The 17,417-nt window shown below is 43.3% G+C and overlaps 1 protein-coding gene across 3 annotated transcripts in view; it reads left to right on the top strand.

The window, feature by feature from the left end:
* The window catches only part of LOC107995149 (protein apterous-like), a 52,890-nt gene extending 37,047 nt beyond the window's left edge, over window positions 1-15,843 (top strand). For 2 of the 3 annotated variants that reach the window (XM_017052483.3, XM_017052485.3), the window contains exons 4-6: window positions 34-554; window positions 4,243-4,460; window positions 8,324-10,058. In XM_017052483.3, the coding sequence (XP_016907972.1) occupies window positions 34-554; window positions 4,243-4,460; window positions 8,324-8,539 (955 nt within the window). In that variant the 3' untranslated portion in view covers window positions 8,540-10,058. Of the gene's footprint in view, window positions 1-33; window positions 555-4,242; window positions 4,461-8,323; window positions 10,059-15,633 lie in introns of those variants that run through there. The other variant, XM_028665417.2, reaches the window with a different exon arrangement.
* Window positions 15,844-17,417: the final 1,574 nt, after the last annotated feature.

Below are 17,417 nucleotides of genomic sequence, written 5' to 3'. Positions count from 1 at the left end.
TTCTTTCCGATCCATGTTCTTTTTTCTTTGCAGGATGTTCGGCAGCATGAAGCGATGCGCCCGCTGCCACGCGGCGATCCTCGCCTCGGAGCTGGTGATGCGGGCCAGAGACCTGGTGTTCCACGTGCGTTGCTTCTCGTGCGCCGCTTGCGCGGTCCCACTGACCAAGGGCGATCACTTCGGGATGAGGGACGGCGCGGTGCTCTGCCGGTTGCACTACGAGATGGGCGCCGAGCTCCACCCCTCCCAGAGCCCTCCCGTCCCGGTTTATCCCCCCGGCCCTCACTACCCCGGCCAACCGTTCCCCTCGCCCGAATTCCTCCACCATCACCACCACCACCCACCGCACCCGCACCACTCCATGCACCCGCAACATCCCCACAGCCACGTGAGCCCGGTACCGCTCCAGCCGTCGACGCCGTCCGTCCCGGACGCGGGCTCACCACCCAAGGTACCCTACTTCAATGGTGCCGCTGTCGTCCCGCCGCCTAGACAAAAGGGCAGGCCCAGGAAGAGGAAACCTAAGGATCTCGAAGCTATGACCGCCAATATAGGTGAGTGACGTGATACAGCATTTCGGGGATTTAGGGGAGGGCAAGTGTTAGGGAGGTATCGTCAAGGATTGTTTGATGCAACGTGGTGTACGGAGAGGATGTATGTTTGACGAGAAGAAGATGAAGAAGTAGAAGAAGATGGAGGAAGGATCGAAATAATTGGATATAATTGTTTAATTCGTGAAAAAAGGAAAGGAAAAAGTTTGTGTGGTTACGTTTATTTCTTGAAAAATGTTAGCCCCTTATTATTATTTTCTCGAAATAACGTTTTGAGTTGTTGATCGAGACGTTGCCACGATTTCTGAACATCGTTCTGGCTACGAAGTGATTCATTTGCTTTCTCGGCTGCGCGTGCCAGATTTATAAAAAGCGTTGCACGCGTTGTCGCGCGATGGATTCAAAAAGTTATTTTAGAAAAAATTCTTCACGCGCGAATTAATATTCTGGCATTCGTGCACGTTTCAGTGATTCGATCGTGGCTCGAAGGTGAAACGTATTCGATAGAACATATGCAAATCGGAATAGAAACACGTTGCACGTGTTATTCTATACTAGAACGTATCACGCAATAATCGTGGCTCGCAATTAGAAAGCACCAGACGTGTAACTCCACCAATTTGCTGCATAGGTACGATTTTTGGACCGTGAATCGCTCCAACGTTTTTTTGCTTAATAGGAAAATTACTTTGTTAGCGCGGAAGAAAGAGAATGCATCTAAAAAAAGAAAGACAAATCAATAGCACGAAAAGTATCATCAATAACTCGTTTAGTTCAATGAACAATAACGATTCTATTGATCTTGATAAACCAAGACATCTTACTTGCATCTTTGTTCTAATTTTTGAATAATTCTTTCCGTATATATATATATGAAACGTTCAAACTCCTTTCTCTTTTCGTCTACAATGTTCGTTGTAATTTATTCTTTGCCCATTTTCAAAAAATTATCGAATAGAATTACAAAACCTAATTCCTCCATCCAAACCGAGATTAATTACCAGAAACGTTATCTATTCTCTTTTCATTCCACCTCACCGACATCTCCCCTAATTAACAGCGAGACAAGTTGTCCACCTAACCTCTTCCAATCGCTTCGAATAAACCCACCCCAATTACTCTATCTTTCCGATCATTTCCTCCTTCACTCGTTCCCTAAGAACGAGAATACAAACCTTTTCGCCAACAAAACAATTTCAATTTCGCGTCGGAGCAAGAATCTCGATCGCGTGCACGAAAATTCTTAATTCTTTCAACGAGACAACTTGTCCATTCCAACCGAATCCATTCTAGTTCAACTTCTCCTAATCAATCTACAATTGAAATAATTCCATCCATCCATCTTTCATCCAAGTTCTAAGAACGAAGAAAAAAAAAGAGACCCTAAAATCGTTGACACGATAATTAAAAAACAAATTCCATTTATCGCGGAGAAGGAATGGTGTTATCCAATCGCTCCTTCATCCATCTTCCGAGAACAATTTCCAAGAGGTGCCTAGATGAAGGAACAAAACAATTTGAACCGCGTCGTAGCGAGAATCGCGATCGCGTGCACGAAAATTCTTTACAAGGGGTCCATCCTCGGGGGTCGGTCCGCACGTACGAGGCGCGCGGTCAGAGATCGCGCACGTAACACGACGACGAATCCTCCTCCCCCTTCTCCTCCTGAGGTGTGTGCCTCTCGTCGCCGTGATTTACGGCCCCGCGTGGGCGCGTGGTGTTTGCCACCGAACCCTGATAAAATTTGTCGCCGCGACATAAATTCACGAATCCAATCCCAACAAAGCGTGTACGTGTCGCGCGTGGGCAGCTCGCCGCGGCAGCTTCCTTCTCCGCCTTCGGAGAACTTAATTTCGATTGTTGACCGACCGTGGGAACAACGGACGAAGACGAAGAAGAGGAGGAGGAGAAAGAAGAAGAAGAAGAAGAAGAAGTGGAAGACGCTCGAGAGTCGCCACCACCGGCCGTGCACCTTTACCCTGGGACCAGTTCCATCCTCTTTCCTCTCCCTCCTTCATTTTCTTCTCCTTTTTTTCTATTCCACTTTTCTTTTTTGGGGGAGGAGGAGGGGGTTCTCGGTCGTTTTCAGTGAAAAAGATCTCTCCAGCTTTGGAACGTTCGTACGGACGATGATGCCTCGACACGCTGGGGACCCACGGATGACTGGGAATTATTTGTTTCGTCGGTTGGCTGGATATCTTGGCCGAGAAACGGGCGCGAGAATTTATCGACGGAAATAAAATAATTTGATAGAGGGAAAGATCCTTCCGAAGGTTGCCTCTTTTTTGCCTGCACCGGGCCACTTCTTCTGCAAGGCCAGATTTTCTTTTTTTTAATCGCTCGTGGAGTTTTAATAATTTAGAACGACGAGCTGAAATTTATATGAGAATAACCTCTGTGAAGCACGCAAAATTTTCTTAATAAAACTTTGCTCAAAAACAGCGTGATATAATATAACCGCAATCCGTAAAATAAAAAATTGTACGAAGAGCTATATAATACTACGAATATCTCACGGTTCCAAATAATCCTTCTTGATGGTAATTAGAAATTCTCGGGAGATGTAAGAGCTTATCAAGTGTCCGGGTTTCGCGGAATCCAACGTGGGGAGGGAAAGCAAGAAAAAGGAAAGGAAAAAAAAAAGAAATGGAGATGGCCGTTCATCCTGGACGACGAGGTGAACGGTTTCGCAGATTTCCACGCGATAGATTATCGATCTCGATCTTATCGATCCGGCATCTGGCCGGACGACTGTCGAGCGTCGCTTTATTCTCCTGCGGACGGCTCGGTCCCGGAGACAGGATAGATATACCGGAATGAGGTATCGTGCCTGCAAACTATTTGCTGCATAGAGTTGTAATTGGCCGTGTATCCACTGGTCTTTCGCATACGCTATCACCCTTCTTGTTTGCACTCGAGGAGCTAATGAGCTGTGATACACATCAAACAGCGCTAGAGTCGCGACCAGCCGCATTGCCGCTTCCGACGGTTCTTCGTATCGCCGACCGAGGCCCCCCCCGAGCAATTGTTGCCACGATAACTTTATTCCACGTCCGCAACCGGGCTCACCAAATTCCCCCACCTTTTATTATCTCGCGGATAAACAGATGGAATTATCGAAGACGTTGTACGTATAATCGAAGAGCGAAGATAAAAGAATCCGAAGAAACAAAAATGGTAACGAGGAGAGTGTTTAGAAGATTATTTAAGAGTGTTATATATTTATAGAATTCACATTAAAACGAAGATGAACGATCTTTTCAAAAAAGGAAAAAACAAAATAAAAATACAATTTTCCTTCGAAAGAGACACACGCACGTTTCATTCGAAGTGTCTGCAAAGATATAATAAGCAAAGTAACTTCCCCTCAACCGGCCATCCCATCCGTCGATCCATTAACACGTTTTCGTTTAACCGCGAGAACAATTACTCCTCGCGCGATAAACGATCTCGGCAAAGTCACGAGCGATATTGACAGCGGTATCGGCGAGACGAACGGCGCCGGTGCCGGTACATAAATCCCCGGGGCCCGGGTCCCAACCCTTGGCCGCGCGCGGCCGAGCCGTTCCGTCGCGGCGGAAAAAGATCCCCCCAGCAGATAGCGGCCGATACGGGCGGCTTCAAAAAATACCCCGCGACACCGGTGTTTAATTAAGACGCATAATCCGGATGTTGGGGATTTATGTTTCAGATTTGAACGCGGACTACATAGATATGCCCTTCGGTAGGGGGGGGCCGGCTACTCCCGGCATACCTGGTTCCAACAGCCGAACAAAAAGGATGAGAACGAGTTTTAAACACCACCAGTTGAGGACGATGAAGAGTTACTTCGCGATCAATCACAATCCGGACGCCAAGGATCTGAAGCAACTCTCGCAGAAAACTGGCTTGCCAAAAAGGGTGCTGCAGGTAAGCTTGCGATTCGTTTATTTATTATCGGCGCGTTTTTTCCCTCCATTTTTGTCTCTTGCCTTCTCGTGTAGATCTTATTTAATATGCAAAAGTAGTCTAGGAAATACGCATAAAGTAACAAATTTGGTATGAATATCTAAAAGCATGTTTATATATTCGGTATAGGTTCGTTCAGTTGCGATTTGTGAAAGAGAAAAGAGGAGAAAAAAAGGAAAAGTTCGTGCTAAAGATCGAATCTTCTAATTCCGTAACGATTGCAACATCGATCGCACAATCGGAGGAAAAAGGAGAAAATGGATCGATCGAACGCGAGATAATGGAAATGGCGCGAAAGGAAAGGTCGAGACGATCCGTCGTTTCATCGAGGAGCGGGCGAAAGATTCAGGAGGCGTGGAATCGTCTCGATGCGCAATTAAAAGGAAATTTACAGGGTCGGCTCGCGGTAAAAGTATTCGCGGCGGGTTGTGCACAGGCCTCCTCCAATTAGTGCGCGCAGTCAATGACGCATGACGCCCTTCATAGGCCAGCTAAAACTGTCCCCGGGGACCTTTTTCGGGTTACAGCCGTTCCGGACAGATTGTATCGTTGCCGCGCCTCCTCTCGTGTTGTTCGATCCGTGCGCGGTGTCTTTGGAATTTATGCGACCGTGTTACGTTTATTTCGGCGGCGCTCGAAAACGTGGGACACGCGGCGGTAGGTTAAAGATAGAAGAGATTGTTAGTAACGCGAAAAGAGAGACGGTCCCCGAAGGAAAATCGCCCGCCCGACGTCTCCTCTTCCTACTCGAGATCCCACGTCTCGATTCGGAGACGAGACGACGGCGATTCATTTTTTGCGTCGATCGTCCCGTGAAGATAAATAGGCCGATTGTTTTCTCAACATCTCGGGTGGGATCCTCGTTTCGCCTTCGTTTCGAACTTGGCGAGTTTCGTTAAATCGAGTTGGACATTTTCCCGAGGCAGATTTCTCTCCCGAAGCGAAGAATTCGATAACTTTGGAAAGGTAAATCTGAATAATTGGAATATAAGTTTTTTCTGGTAAGTTTAAATAGTTTAAAGTAGCTGTCGATAACTTGTCGAGAAATTATTATACGAAATTATTATCAACGTTACGTCGTAACGTTGGAAATTTCTATCGAAAGATATTTCACGATATTTAAAATTGAAGAGTGCTCGTTTCGTAATTCAAGTTCGCTAATCACATACATACCGGGATGCACACCATCGATATATACGAATAAAAGTCAAACTTTCGCGATTCTTTACAACTTGACAACAAAATCAAGGGTTCAAAACTCCCTTACCAACCAACTTTCACTCTCACTTTCCCTCACGGAAAATTTCCCTTTCTCGCTTTTCCAAATCACCAAAATCACTCGAGGTTTGTTGCAAACAAGTCTCGCGACGATGTTCACCCTCGACAGATATCCATCGCGTCGGTGGCCGCGGCAAGGGAGACCTGGGTCCCCATTTTCGAGAGGGATTGTCGAGATTTCCAGAGGCGTAAAAGAGAGAGAGAGGGAGAAAGAAAGAAAAATGGAGAGAAAAACCGCGGTCGGAAGATGGATAGCCGGTGGTTCGATCGTTTTTCCTCCTTTTTCTCCCTTCCCCGGCTGCGGTCGCCTCCTATAAAAATATTCACGCGCGGGCGAGCCGTACGCGCGCTGGAGACTTACGCAGCGCGCTTCTCCCAATTAGTGCGTGCTGCCGGCGGCGCGTTGAGGTAAAAGAAGCACGCATGGGCCACGGTGATATTTCCGTCGACGAGGCCTCTGTGGCCTTTCCCCGTAATTATGGCCCTCCGTCAATCCGCCGCTACTCAAAATCCCCGGCCGGCCAAGTTTTGTCGTAACGAGCGCCGCGCTGCCCTCGTTAACCCACTACCGTTAAATTACACGGGCCAAAAATCTATTTCGTGAACCCCGGGGGCGGCCGGGAACCTGCACGAGCCTGTGTTTACCCTCCCGAGCGAACCTTGATCGATATCCTCGAATGATTTTGCTTCCCGTGTAGCCTAGCGGGAGCGAACTAATTGTCGGCTACTGGATAATTTTCGACCCATTCGCTTCTGATTATTATAGGACACGGACGCGCGATTATAGATCGGCGAGATCGTTTCCGCCTGTTTCGTGGACTCGCGGCTTTTCTTCATTTGGAGAATTAATTTGGCAACGGTGGTTTTCGGATGGAAGATTTTTTAAAGTTTGCTTGAAAAGCGTTTGTAATAAAAATATCCACGTGTTTTCTTTTCGGGTAGATATATTTATAACGATAAAAGTGTTCGATGCGATGGATGAGTTTATATTATATCGAAGGCATTAAAAATCGATTGTCGACGAAAAGGATCGAGAAAGACTCATCCTATTCCAATTACTTTCAAAATCACCATCGCGAGTCGTCACGACAAACAAACAAACAAACAAACAAACGCTTCCCAATCGAACTTCTCGATCAATTCTTCACCACCTTCCATCCTCCTCCATTCTCCTCGCTCTCCTCGCCCGACCCAAACCAACTTTCTCCTCCATCTTTCCCCTCGACTTCTCTATTCTCCTAAGAAGAACGAGACACTCGAAAATGCATCTCTATACACCCGTGAAGCAGCCACTTCACATGGGATCTATCCACGAGTCGGAGAGAGAAAGAGAGAGAGGAGCGGTGACTGGATGGCGCCGGCACAGCAGCCGGCAGAAGATCTAGAGAAAGAGAAAAGGCCGGGGGGGTCGCCGGGTAGGTTAGGGGAGGAGGCGCGAGAGCCGGCCTATTGTATTCGGTGCGGCGTAGGGTTCTTGGTCGCCATCTTGCTTGATATTGATCGCGAAACGCACGAATACTCGCTCATTCGCCGCGGCTGCGTTCGTCGCCGCTCTCCTCTCTCTCTCTCTCTGCTCTACTCGTTCTATGCACGCGCGCACCGATGCGCGCACACGCACGCACACACACAGATGGCGCACACAGGCGGGAAACGGCGTGAACACGCGTGCATAGAGGAAGGTTGCGCGCGGGAGTGTTCACCGCAGGAAGAGAAATATACGCTCGTACAGTGTCGGCGCGGGTTCGAGCGCTCGCGAAGGGGAGGCCCTGCTCGTTGTTGGAAGTTTCTCCGCCGCCGGTTTCCAGTCCGCGGGGGAGGAGACTATCTTGAAAATGGCGACGTCGATGGGAAGCGTGGATCGAGGCCGTCCTTTATCTATCGGGTACACGGAGGGTTGTATAAGAGCGTGGCGTGGCGAAGGCGAAACAGGGGCCTCGAGGCGCTGTGTCGTGCCATTATATATTGTTGCATTGTGTCGAGGATGTGTAGCTATCCTAGCGGGGGCCCCACCTTCACGTGGCGGCCGTGCTTGCATTTAAATTGCCTTCTCCTCTCTCCCTCCCTCCTCCGCCCGTCCACGCTGCCCCCTCGATGAAGATATATTGGAGGCGCGCGAGCTTTTTGGCTCCCCCTCCTCCTCCGTCCCTCTTCCAACCGCCCCTCCTCCTTTTGTTCCGCGTTTCTTTTCGGATGTCAGGTGCAATGACGCGCGATCGAGAGCCGGGCAACCGGCCCCTCCCCCTCCCCTTCTTCTGGGATTGCTTCCTTTCGCAAAGAGAGTTCGTAAAGAAAGGAGTTGGGCAGATGAAAAGATTTTTTCGCGTATTTTGTTTCTTTTTTCTTCGTAGAATTTAATCCGTATCGAAACATTTGCAATTTTAAAAGTTGTATAGCAATCATTCTTATCGAGAATCTAATATTAATTCGAACGTTAAATTAAGGTTAATCGAAGCGAAATGGTGGACGAAACGACACTCCACTGCGAAGATCGCCCTTTCTAATTCCTAACATACACATTGAATCGTGGTGTCCCCGTGTGTTGGCAGGTCTGGTTCCAGAACGCCCGCGCAAAATGGCGGCGCATGGTGTTGAAGCAAGAGGGGAAGTCGGACAAGTGCGACGGGAGCGTGGACAGCGGTTCCCTTGGCGACCTTGAGCTTTATGGGAACAGCACCGGAAGCGGCGGACCTCCGATGAGCCCTCCATTCATGCTCGGCGGCCCGCACAGCCCCGCGTCCTTGGCGTCCTTGGACTGCGCGTGATCCCCGAAATTCCGTTTCCGGGACAGGCCGATCGAACGATTCGCGATCCATCCTTCGGTGCCCTCCTCGTGGACGAGAACTCGAGGCCACGATGACACGCATGGAAACGAGGTACGACCGCGCGAGTACACGGCTGTCCACGACGGTGCACGAGACGACGTTGTGAATAATTTATTCGTCGAAGTAACCGGTGTTTAGAGAGGGAGAGAGAGAGAGAGAGAAAAGAGGAGACAATCGAAGGCGAAGATATTCGAGGCGATTTTCTCCGCGGCTTGTTCTAACGTTGAGATTGATTGATCATCTCAACATCGGATAAAATATTTGTAAAGAGAGAGAGAGAGAGAGAGAGAGAGAGGTGAAAAGGCCGAACATAACGTTTCTTCTTCTTCTTAAGAATGTTTTGCGGATCGAGCGGTATTCGATCCAGGAAATGGAGGAAAATGGACGCGGCGTACCACAGCGAAGGATCGATTAGCCGATTAGAAAGCGTTGTATTTATTGTAAGACGGGGCGAGGACAGTTTGATCTAGAACAAGTTTTCCGATTCTGATCGAATCGTCCACGCACGATTTATACGTCAGATGCAGAAATCATAGTCGCTCTGAAAGTATACACTTCGATGGAGGAACGCCTCGAAATCGATGTAGACTCAACTCGAAAGCGTTTGTAATTAGTTTATCGATGTCTATTTATTATAAGCGTATTTTGAGGTAAGCCTAGTTAAGGGTTACGAACTTTACCTGTGCTGTGTGAAAATCCAACGTTTCCGTCACGATAGTGTACAGAGGACGGGGAGAGCGTAATATACTTGCGTCTATTATTGCGATTCGAATGATGAATCAATGAATTGTATCGTGTCGTTCTCGTCGTTACGCGAATTATCGTTGAGATGAAATTTTGTCGATCGAGGATCGATACGAGATTCGATTCGCGTTATTATCGACGACGAATTATCACGCTCACGGCGTGGCGTCGAAGCACGAGAGAAGTCATCGAGATTGTTTATTACAAAAAAAAAAAAAAAAGAGAGCTTCGCACGAAACGTTGGGTTTTAACGTCGAGTAAATACGAGTATATAGTATATAAATATAAATATATATATAGTATTTATAAATAAATTCGGGCGCGCGAAGCTTGATTGACAAACGAGTGTGCGAGTGTTACAATAATAATTATTGCTCAAGAAAAGATAAAGGGGATAGAAGGAAAATGAATTTGAACGAAGAAGAAGAAGCAAGTTAAGAGCGGATTGCAGCTCGCGCCCGATCCGCGAATCCTTGGCGGATAAAAAAAGTTTCACGTAATTGTTGTAAATAAAGGACGTTCCTCGAGTTTCTTAAGGCACCGCTATAGGTTGTAGGGATTCTAATTGCATTCGGTAGCGGTTCTGTGTTAGGCAAGGTAATAATGATGACGACGATTATTATTATTATCACTCCTATTATTATCATTGTAACGAATGGAACGATTGTCTAATTTTACAAGATGATTTTTTCATTGAATATATTTTGACAATATACACGCTGCCTCTCTCGACTTTTTTCATTGAAAAGGAAACGAAACCCTTTCCAAATCTACCCTCGTTCCCACCCTCCATACTCATCCATCCTGAACGATCGATTTTACAATTTTTCATTCTCGATATTGTGAAATTGAGATTCGTCACGATGCAAATTTGAAGGAAGACGCGTGCATGCATGTAAACGAAAACGAACGTTTTTCTTTCTTTCTTTTTCATTTTTTTTTTTTTTTTTTAACAAGTATGTACACGATTTCACGTAACGTAAAACAATAATATGGGAAAGGAGGGAAAAGCAGGGAACAGTGAGCCACGAAGCAAGGACACCATCGTCTCCCGTTGTTGAACCACGATGCTGGAGATAGGGGCGAGGTTTTACAAGGTTGGCGGCCGATTTAACGACCCTGTTACGCGTAACTAGAGGAGCAACGCGCATCCCGTGAGTGGCGGACATTAAAATTAAAATTACACGTTGCACGCCAATCCGAATTACGCAAGGCTGGATCATCGTTCCGCGCAAATTATCTTGAACAAGCTAAAAGAAATTTCTTGTTAACTTTTGCGTGCAACTTAGGATACTTCTTTCTCCTTTTTCTTTATTCTTTTTTTTTTTTTTTTTGATTCTCTTTAATTCGCTGACTCTCTAACGGGGATTTAACGGCGGCGCGATGCTCAAAGCCACGGTAGAGTTGTGCTTTGAACGCGTGTCAGTTTTTTTTTTTGCTTTTTTCATAATTTGAGATTTGTGGGACGACGAAGAAGTATCTTTTTATAGTACGAGTGATGTTTAAATTGATTCCAGCCGATTCGAATTGAAAGAATAAATTTTGAAATAAAAATCTTTCGTTCTATTGCCCAGATTTTCAGTATTAAATTTAATGAAAAATGCTTCGATAACAAGGATGAATTTTTTGGAATTATTCTTTCGTGAAGAAATTGAAGAAACTGGTATATCATTTTTAACTGGTGATTCAGAAACTTTTATTGTTTGTTTTATCGTTAATTTCACGGATTAATTATAAATGTTATGAGATTATTGGAAAGATTATTAAGAAACAATTAGTTGGACGAGTACAATCAAGTTATGTTAATTAAGTCATCGATGAATGCCTATCGTAAAAATAAGTTTTATATTCAAAATGGCCGTTGTTATTGTTGGAATATCCGAAAGGAATATAAAACTTCACATAAAAATGAAGTTATTAGTTAGATTGGATTTTTATGCAGATGTAAAAAGTAAAAATTATGCAATACAAATTTGTCATTAGTTTTTTTGGTTAGTGACAATTAAAAATCGACCAATATCCCTAAAGTACAAGCAAACTCTCGCGTAATTTAATTTAAAAACTCAATTAAAAATGTATTAAAATTAGGAAATTTTAAAAAAACCGCTATAACTCCGAAGAGAATAACTTCTGGACAACGAATGAACGATCGTTGGAGGCCCATAATCTTATCGCAATATCACTTCCGAGATATCGTATAAAGGGAAGTATGATTTTTCATCATTAAATCTAATTAAATCCTATTAAAAATAAGAAAACTTTTGAACCGCTATAACTCCGAAGATAATGACTTTCAATCGACGAATCAACGATCATTAGAAGCGCATAACCTTTCTCTTTAAAACGCTTTTTCACTCATCCCGATACGACTTCCGGTTTTCGAGATATCGTCATCTAAAGAAAAGGATAATTTTTATTCGGTTACTATTTTCATCCTTCTCTCTTACTCGCACGTCTTGCTTGCACTTCGTCTCACTGACCTATCCCAAAGTCCAAACAAGCGATAGACGCGATTCTTGGAAAAACGTAGTACGCATTTCCACGAAAACGTGTAGGTCGCGGATCCATTCATAATTTTTACATCGTCGAAACTTTGAATCCTTGTATCTCGGCAACCGATTGAGATATCGGGATGAAAAAAGGGACTTCGATGGCACGGTTTTCTCTATTTTCTGAGCGTGTTTCAAAGACAAAATTTTTAAACTCTTTTCACGCGTTTCATATGGAAAGTTAAAGTTTCATTTGCGAGTTTTGTGCGAATAAAATAATCTATTAATATAATATAAAGTATGGGGATATAATATCATATATATATTTTATATATATTAGATAAATATTTTAACAAGATTTTTTTAATATTCTGAATTAGTAGAATTTCAATAATTCAAAAGCATTCGTTTCTTCAACAATAGAAAAAAATATTAATTACCAGAAAGTTACAGAGGTAACGGAAACGCGAAAAAGTAAGGTGTATAATAGGAAAGCGCATGCATTATGCAGTCGGTGAGTAAGCGATCGAAGCATGCATTAAAATTTCGAGAAAAAGATTATTGATTTGCAGTTTCGTTGTAATCGTTAAAAATCTTTTATATACTTTTTTTCACAAATTAATACACTACAAAATGTTGCAAAGCACACTCGTTACATTCCTCGCTCATTTCTATTCAAATCATTTCTAAGGGATAGCAAAAAGGAAAACCTTTCCTATTAATTGACACAATGAAACGCTTTAAACTTAACCAATATTCACTCACCCCCCTATATTCAATATACTCTCGATATATATTCCCTTTAAAGAAACACTTCCCTGTTCGACGGGGTGTCGCCCTGTCAGAAATTGGAAAATTCCCACAAACAATTTCCTCCAATTTCCTCCACCCAAAATATCACCCTTCCTCTCCTCCGTCCCAATGGTGCGTATGGGAACGTCTCAAGAATATTCCAAAAATACCGGAAAGCGAGTGCTCGTTTAACAAACGATCCGAGGACACGTTGGACGTTTGCCCACCGGTAAAAGATGTTCGGTCAGAGGGACTCGGGCAGAACTTACGAAGAAGTCACGATACATTTAACGAACTAAATGAGACGTAGCCGAGCATCGGCACACACTGGTTCGAACCACTGTCGTCAAACCGGGGCCCCTTTTCGGTGTCGTATACGCTCCCTGGCATCGATCATTCGCGTCTTATCGACATCTTCGAACCGGTCAGAGGACACGCCAGAGGCGCACGGGATCGGCCCCAAGGATCTAGGAATCTCTCGTTCGTCCCTCGATCACGGCTGATCGGATACGAGAACGAACGGTCCCCGAATACGAACCGAACGGAGGTCGAGACGCGTGTCCCCTCGTTTTATCGTGTCCGTTTTTCGAACCGACGAAACCGGCGCGACGCCACGTTCCCATTGTTTCCAACGTGAGAAGAAAATGCGAGAATCCTTGCCTCGTCCACTCCAACAGGCCTCCTCCTCCCTCTATTCCGTTAACCTTGGCCCATCAATGGGCCGCGGTGCAACCAACGGCGCCTTGTAATTCCGACGTCGGCCATCTCGGATTTTGCTTTTTAATTAATACACGTTCTCTGACGTTTCTACGACGTCCTCTCCCTCCCCCCCTCGTTCGTATTAACCGCGTGGAAAATAAATAATATAGTTGAGATATTAACGGCGGTGGTGGTTGTTTCGACTCGATACAAGGGATTCCTCTCGCTTTCGAAACGATTTGTCGTACGTCGAGGATCGAGCAGGTTTTCGATTAACTTGCTGCGGGCGATTCATGAGAGAAGAACCGCTCGATTTCTAAAAATATGGGTCCGAGTCGGGGGAATTTGTGAAAACGAGTATCGATGCAAGCTGGTAATGGTAATATCGAGATTAAAAGCGGGATATATTTATTATATTTTTCATGCCACTTTCTTTTTTTCTTTTTCGTTGTTCGATCGAAGATCGCTCGTTTATCAGTGATAATAAACACGTTTCTTCGACGTATGATACGCGGATGAGTTGGTCGGGAATGTACGAGTAAGTTGCAGGATCGTCCTGTCATTGAAATCCATTAAAAGAGTAGGAGGGGGAAAAGGTGAAGAAGACTGCTTTATTAGTTCGTGTAACGTGATTGAAACATGGTTACGCGGATCGTTTCCATCCTTGTCCCGAGATTTGCATGCACTTTGTCTGGATGAGAGAACCAATTGCAAGTAACAAGTTGCACATGTTTGGATGTAAATTATGCGTAACTATAGGTTAGAGGGGAATAATGATCGCGAACACGTGGGATAATGTGATAGATAGGCAAAGATACATTTACATGTTACGAATAATTGCTTTGAGGTGTTAAAAGTTCACACGAGTCGAACGTCGAATTATTATCCTGGCCTCGATGTTCGATTTTTTTTATAACGATTGCTTCCACAATTATTCGATAAATATTTGGATTAAAGATTTATTTTTCGTCTCAAATTCGTATCATTTATGTACGTAACGCATTACTGAATAACTTTTTCAAAATATTGCGAAAAAGTATGCGTTCCATTCATTCGTAATTAATTTTATTCTTACTCTTAAATCCTATTAAATGATTAATTATTCAAAACATCGATATACAATTTTTATTGATTAGACTCATATATTATAGACTTATATCTTTCATTAGATTTTCATTAAAAAAAAAAAAAAGAAAATTAACGTATAATTCGAGTCTCTACAAATCCAATCTCTCGAAAAAATTATACACAAAACGCGTAATCCTCGGTGCTCGTAATAATAATTATACCCGCAAAAAAAAAAAATACCTCAGCAGCGTGAAAGAAAAGATCTCTGAACAAGCCGACTGTCTCCATTCAAAATGCACTCTTTCACCACCACCACTACCACTACCACCACCACCACGCTTCGACATCCACGCACGTAAATGCGACACCCGAAAGAGCCAGCCAACGAAAACTATCGACAATTCCCATTTCAAGTCACTCGTACCTAGCCGCGCCGTTGGTTTGAAGATCCGCAAGGAGGCTCTCGACGACGGCAATTCCAACGACGTGCACTCTACTATTTCCAGTTGCGCCGGTGCGAAACGTAACGAAACGAGGAGAGTCTGCTCCCAATTTATCGAGGCCTTATTTCACCGTAAAAACGAAAATACGAAGCGCGACAACGCGAGTGCAGCCACGTCTCTCTCTCCCTCCCTCTCTCTCTCCTTCTCCCTCCCTCCTTTCTTTTTCCCTTTTTTCTTTTCTTTTTTTTTTTTTGTATATAAACCTCGTCACGTTATTATTTCTCGCCGCTACCCGCTCATTAAACTCCTCTCCTTGATTTTTTTAGTGCCTACGCGGGTCTCCGGAGTCTCCTTGTCCACGCCCCGATGCATATCCACCTCCCTTCCTGCCACCCTCTTTCCTGTCCTCTCCAAACGTCTCTTGCACTCGTTGAATCTCGACTTCATCGCATACACGCACGGATCTACCGCGAGGAGTCACTCGTGTTCGTGTTGTACGTGTTCCTCTCTTCGAGGAAGGCTTCCTCTGAACGCGGCGAGCAACCCTTTGCCGGAGGAGGACTTTTGACGCCCTGCGACACGCTCGAATACCGTTCGACAAGAGGATTCGGGAGGCGACGAAGTTTTTTTCCCTTCCCTTCTTTTTCCACCGCTCCCCCGCTGTTTCCTTCGCTCGCTCGGTTCCACGCTCTTTGCCCCCGTTTCTTCTCTCCTGCGTTAGATTTGCATTTTTTCTTTCTTTCTTTCTTTCTCTTTGTTTAACTTTTTTCTTTTTTTTTTCTCGGTTCGCGACGAGGAGAAGATACGTGGCCGCGCAAGTGGAGGAAGTTGGTGGATGAAGATTGGCGAAGAAGTGGTGGATGTTGAAGAGGAGAAGTGGTCGAGATAGAGATACGTTTGAAGCTTGGAAACGGATTTGGTGTTAATTAGAAGTTGTAAATGATTGTATATGATGGAATTGTAACTTTGTAAATGTTTTGTAAATTAAAGAAATAAAAATTAGTTGATTTAAATGTTCGTGTTAATTTATTTTGTATGTAGTATAGTAATTTGAAATATCTTGCTTATTTTTTAGAGAATTAAAAAATGTTTTAGATAAAAGTTGAAAATATTGAAATTACTAATTTTTTCGAAAATTAACGCATAAAGAAGATAGAAACATAAATTACATTTTTTAAATAGTAATTCATATTTTATGATATATTGGAAAGTGTAACGTGTCATTTTCTACAAAAAAACTACTGGTGCACTTATAGAAAAAACAATAAATTTATGAGATAATTAAAAATAATTAAATATCTATTAAATTAAGGATAAATTAAGGATTTTTAGCAACAAGTGATTAGTAGTATTATTTGTTTATTAGAAAAATTAAACTGCACCAATTTTAGAATAAAAAATATATGTTTTTAGTTAAAAAGATTATGTTAAACTGACAGTTACACATCCAAACATAAAAAAATTAATAATAAACAAATCCCACATTCTCAAAAACCATTCAACTTTTATCTAGAATATTTTTTAATAATAATAAAAATAAGCCAGATATTTTAATCCCTATAACCAAAACTACTAGAAATAAAGAGAAGTTAAAAAAAGGAAAAAGGTAAGTATATCTAGTATTAAGGAAATTGATAAAAAAAAACAGAAAAAAAAATATAACAATAAATAAGAGCAGCAAAAAGGTAAGTATAAAAGGTAAGTATAAAAGGTAAGTATAAAAGGTAAGTATATACCATATTTTAAATCATATTTAAGAAAAAAGTTAAAAATTTTGACAGAAACGGACAAAACAACAATTTCACTAAAAATTCAACGTGCCACCTCCTATAGAATTATATTCTCCTAATCAAAAGTCGAAATTTTTGGCAAAAATTTTCAGAGACGGCTCTGGCGAAAAATTCCGCGTGCCACCTCCTGCAGAATTATATTCTCCTAATGAAAAGTCGAAATTTTTGGCAAAAATTTTCAGAAAGTGCCCAGGCGAAAAATTCCGCGTGCCACCTCCTGTAGAATTATATTCTCCTAATGAAAAGTCGAAATTTTTGGCAAAAATTTTCAGAGACGGCTCTGGCGAAAAATTCCGCGTGCCACCTCCTGTAGAATTATATTCTCCTAATCAAAAGTCGAAATTTTTGGCAAAAATTTTCAGAAATGGCCCAAGCTAAAAATTCCGCGTGCCACCTCCTGTAGAATTATATTCTCCTAATCAAAAGTCGAAATTTTTGGCAAAAATTTTCAGAAACGGCCCAGGCGAAAAATTCCGCGTGCCACCTCCTGTAGAATTATATTCTCCTAATCAAAAGTCGAAATTTTTGGCAAAAATTTTCAGAGACGGCTCTGGCGAAAAATTCCGCGTGCCACCTCCTGTAGAATTATATTCTCCTAATCAAAAGTCGAAATTTTTGGCAAAAATTTTCAGAAATGGCCCAAGCTAAAAATTCCGCGTGCCACCTCCTGTAGAATTATATTCTCCTAATAAAAAGTCGAAATTTTTGGCAAAAATTTTCAGAAACGGCCCAGGCGAAAAATTCCGCGTGCCACCTCCTGTAGAATTATATTCTCCTAATCAAAAGTCGAAAT

Source organism: Apis cerana, linkage group LG11 (assembly GCF_029169275.1).
Source record: "Apis cerana isolate GH-2021 linkage group LG11, AcerK_1.0, whole genome shotgun sequence".
Lineage (NCBI taxonomy): Eukaryota > Metazoa > Arthropoda > Insecta > Hymenoptera > Apidae > Apis > Apis cerana.
Note: the sequence above shows the minus strand (reverse complement) of the source record. Positions and strands in the feature narration are given on the sequence as shown.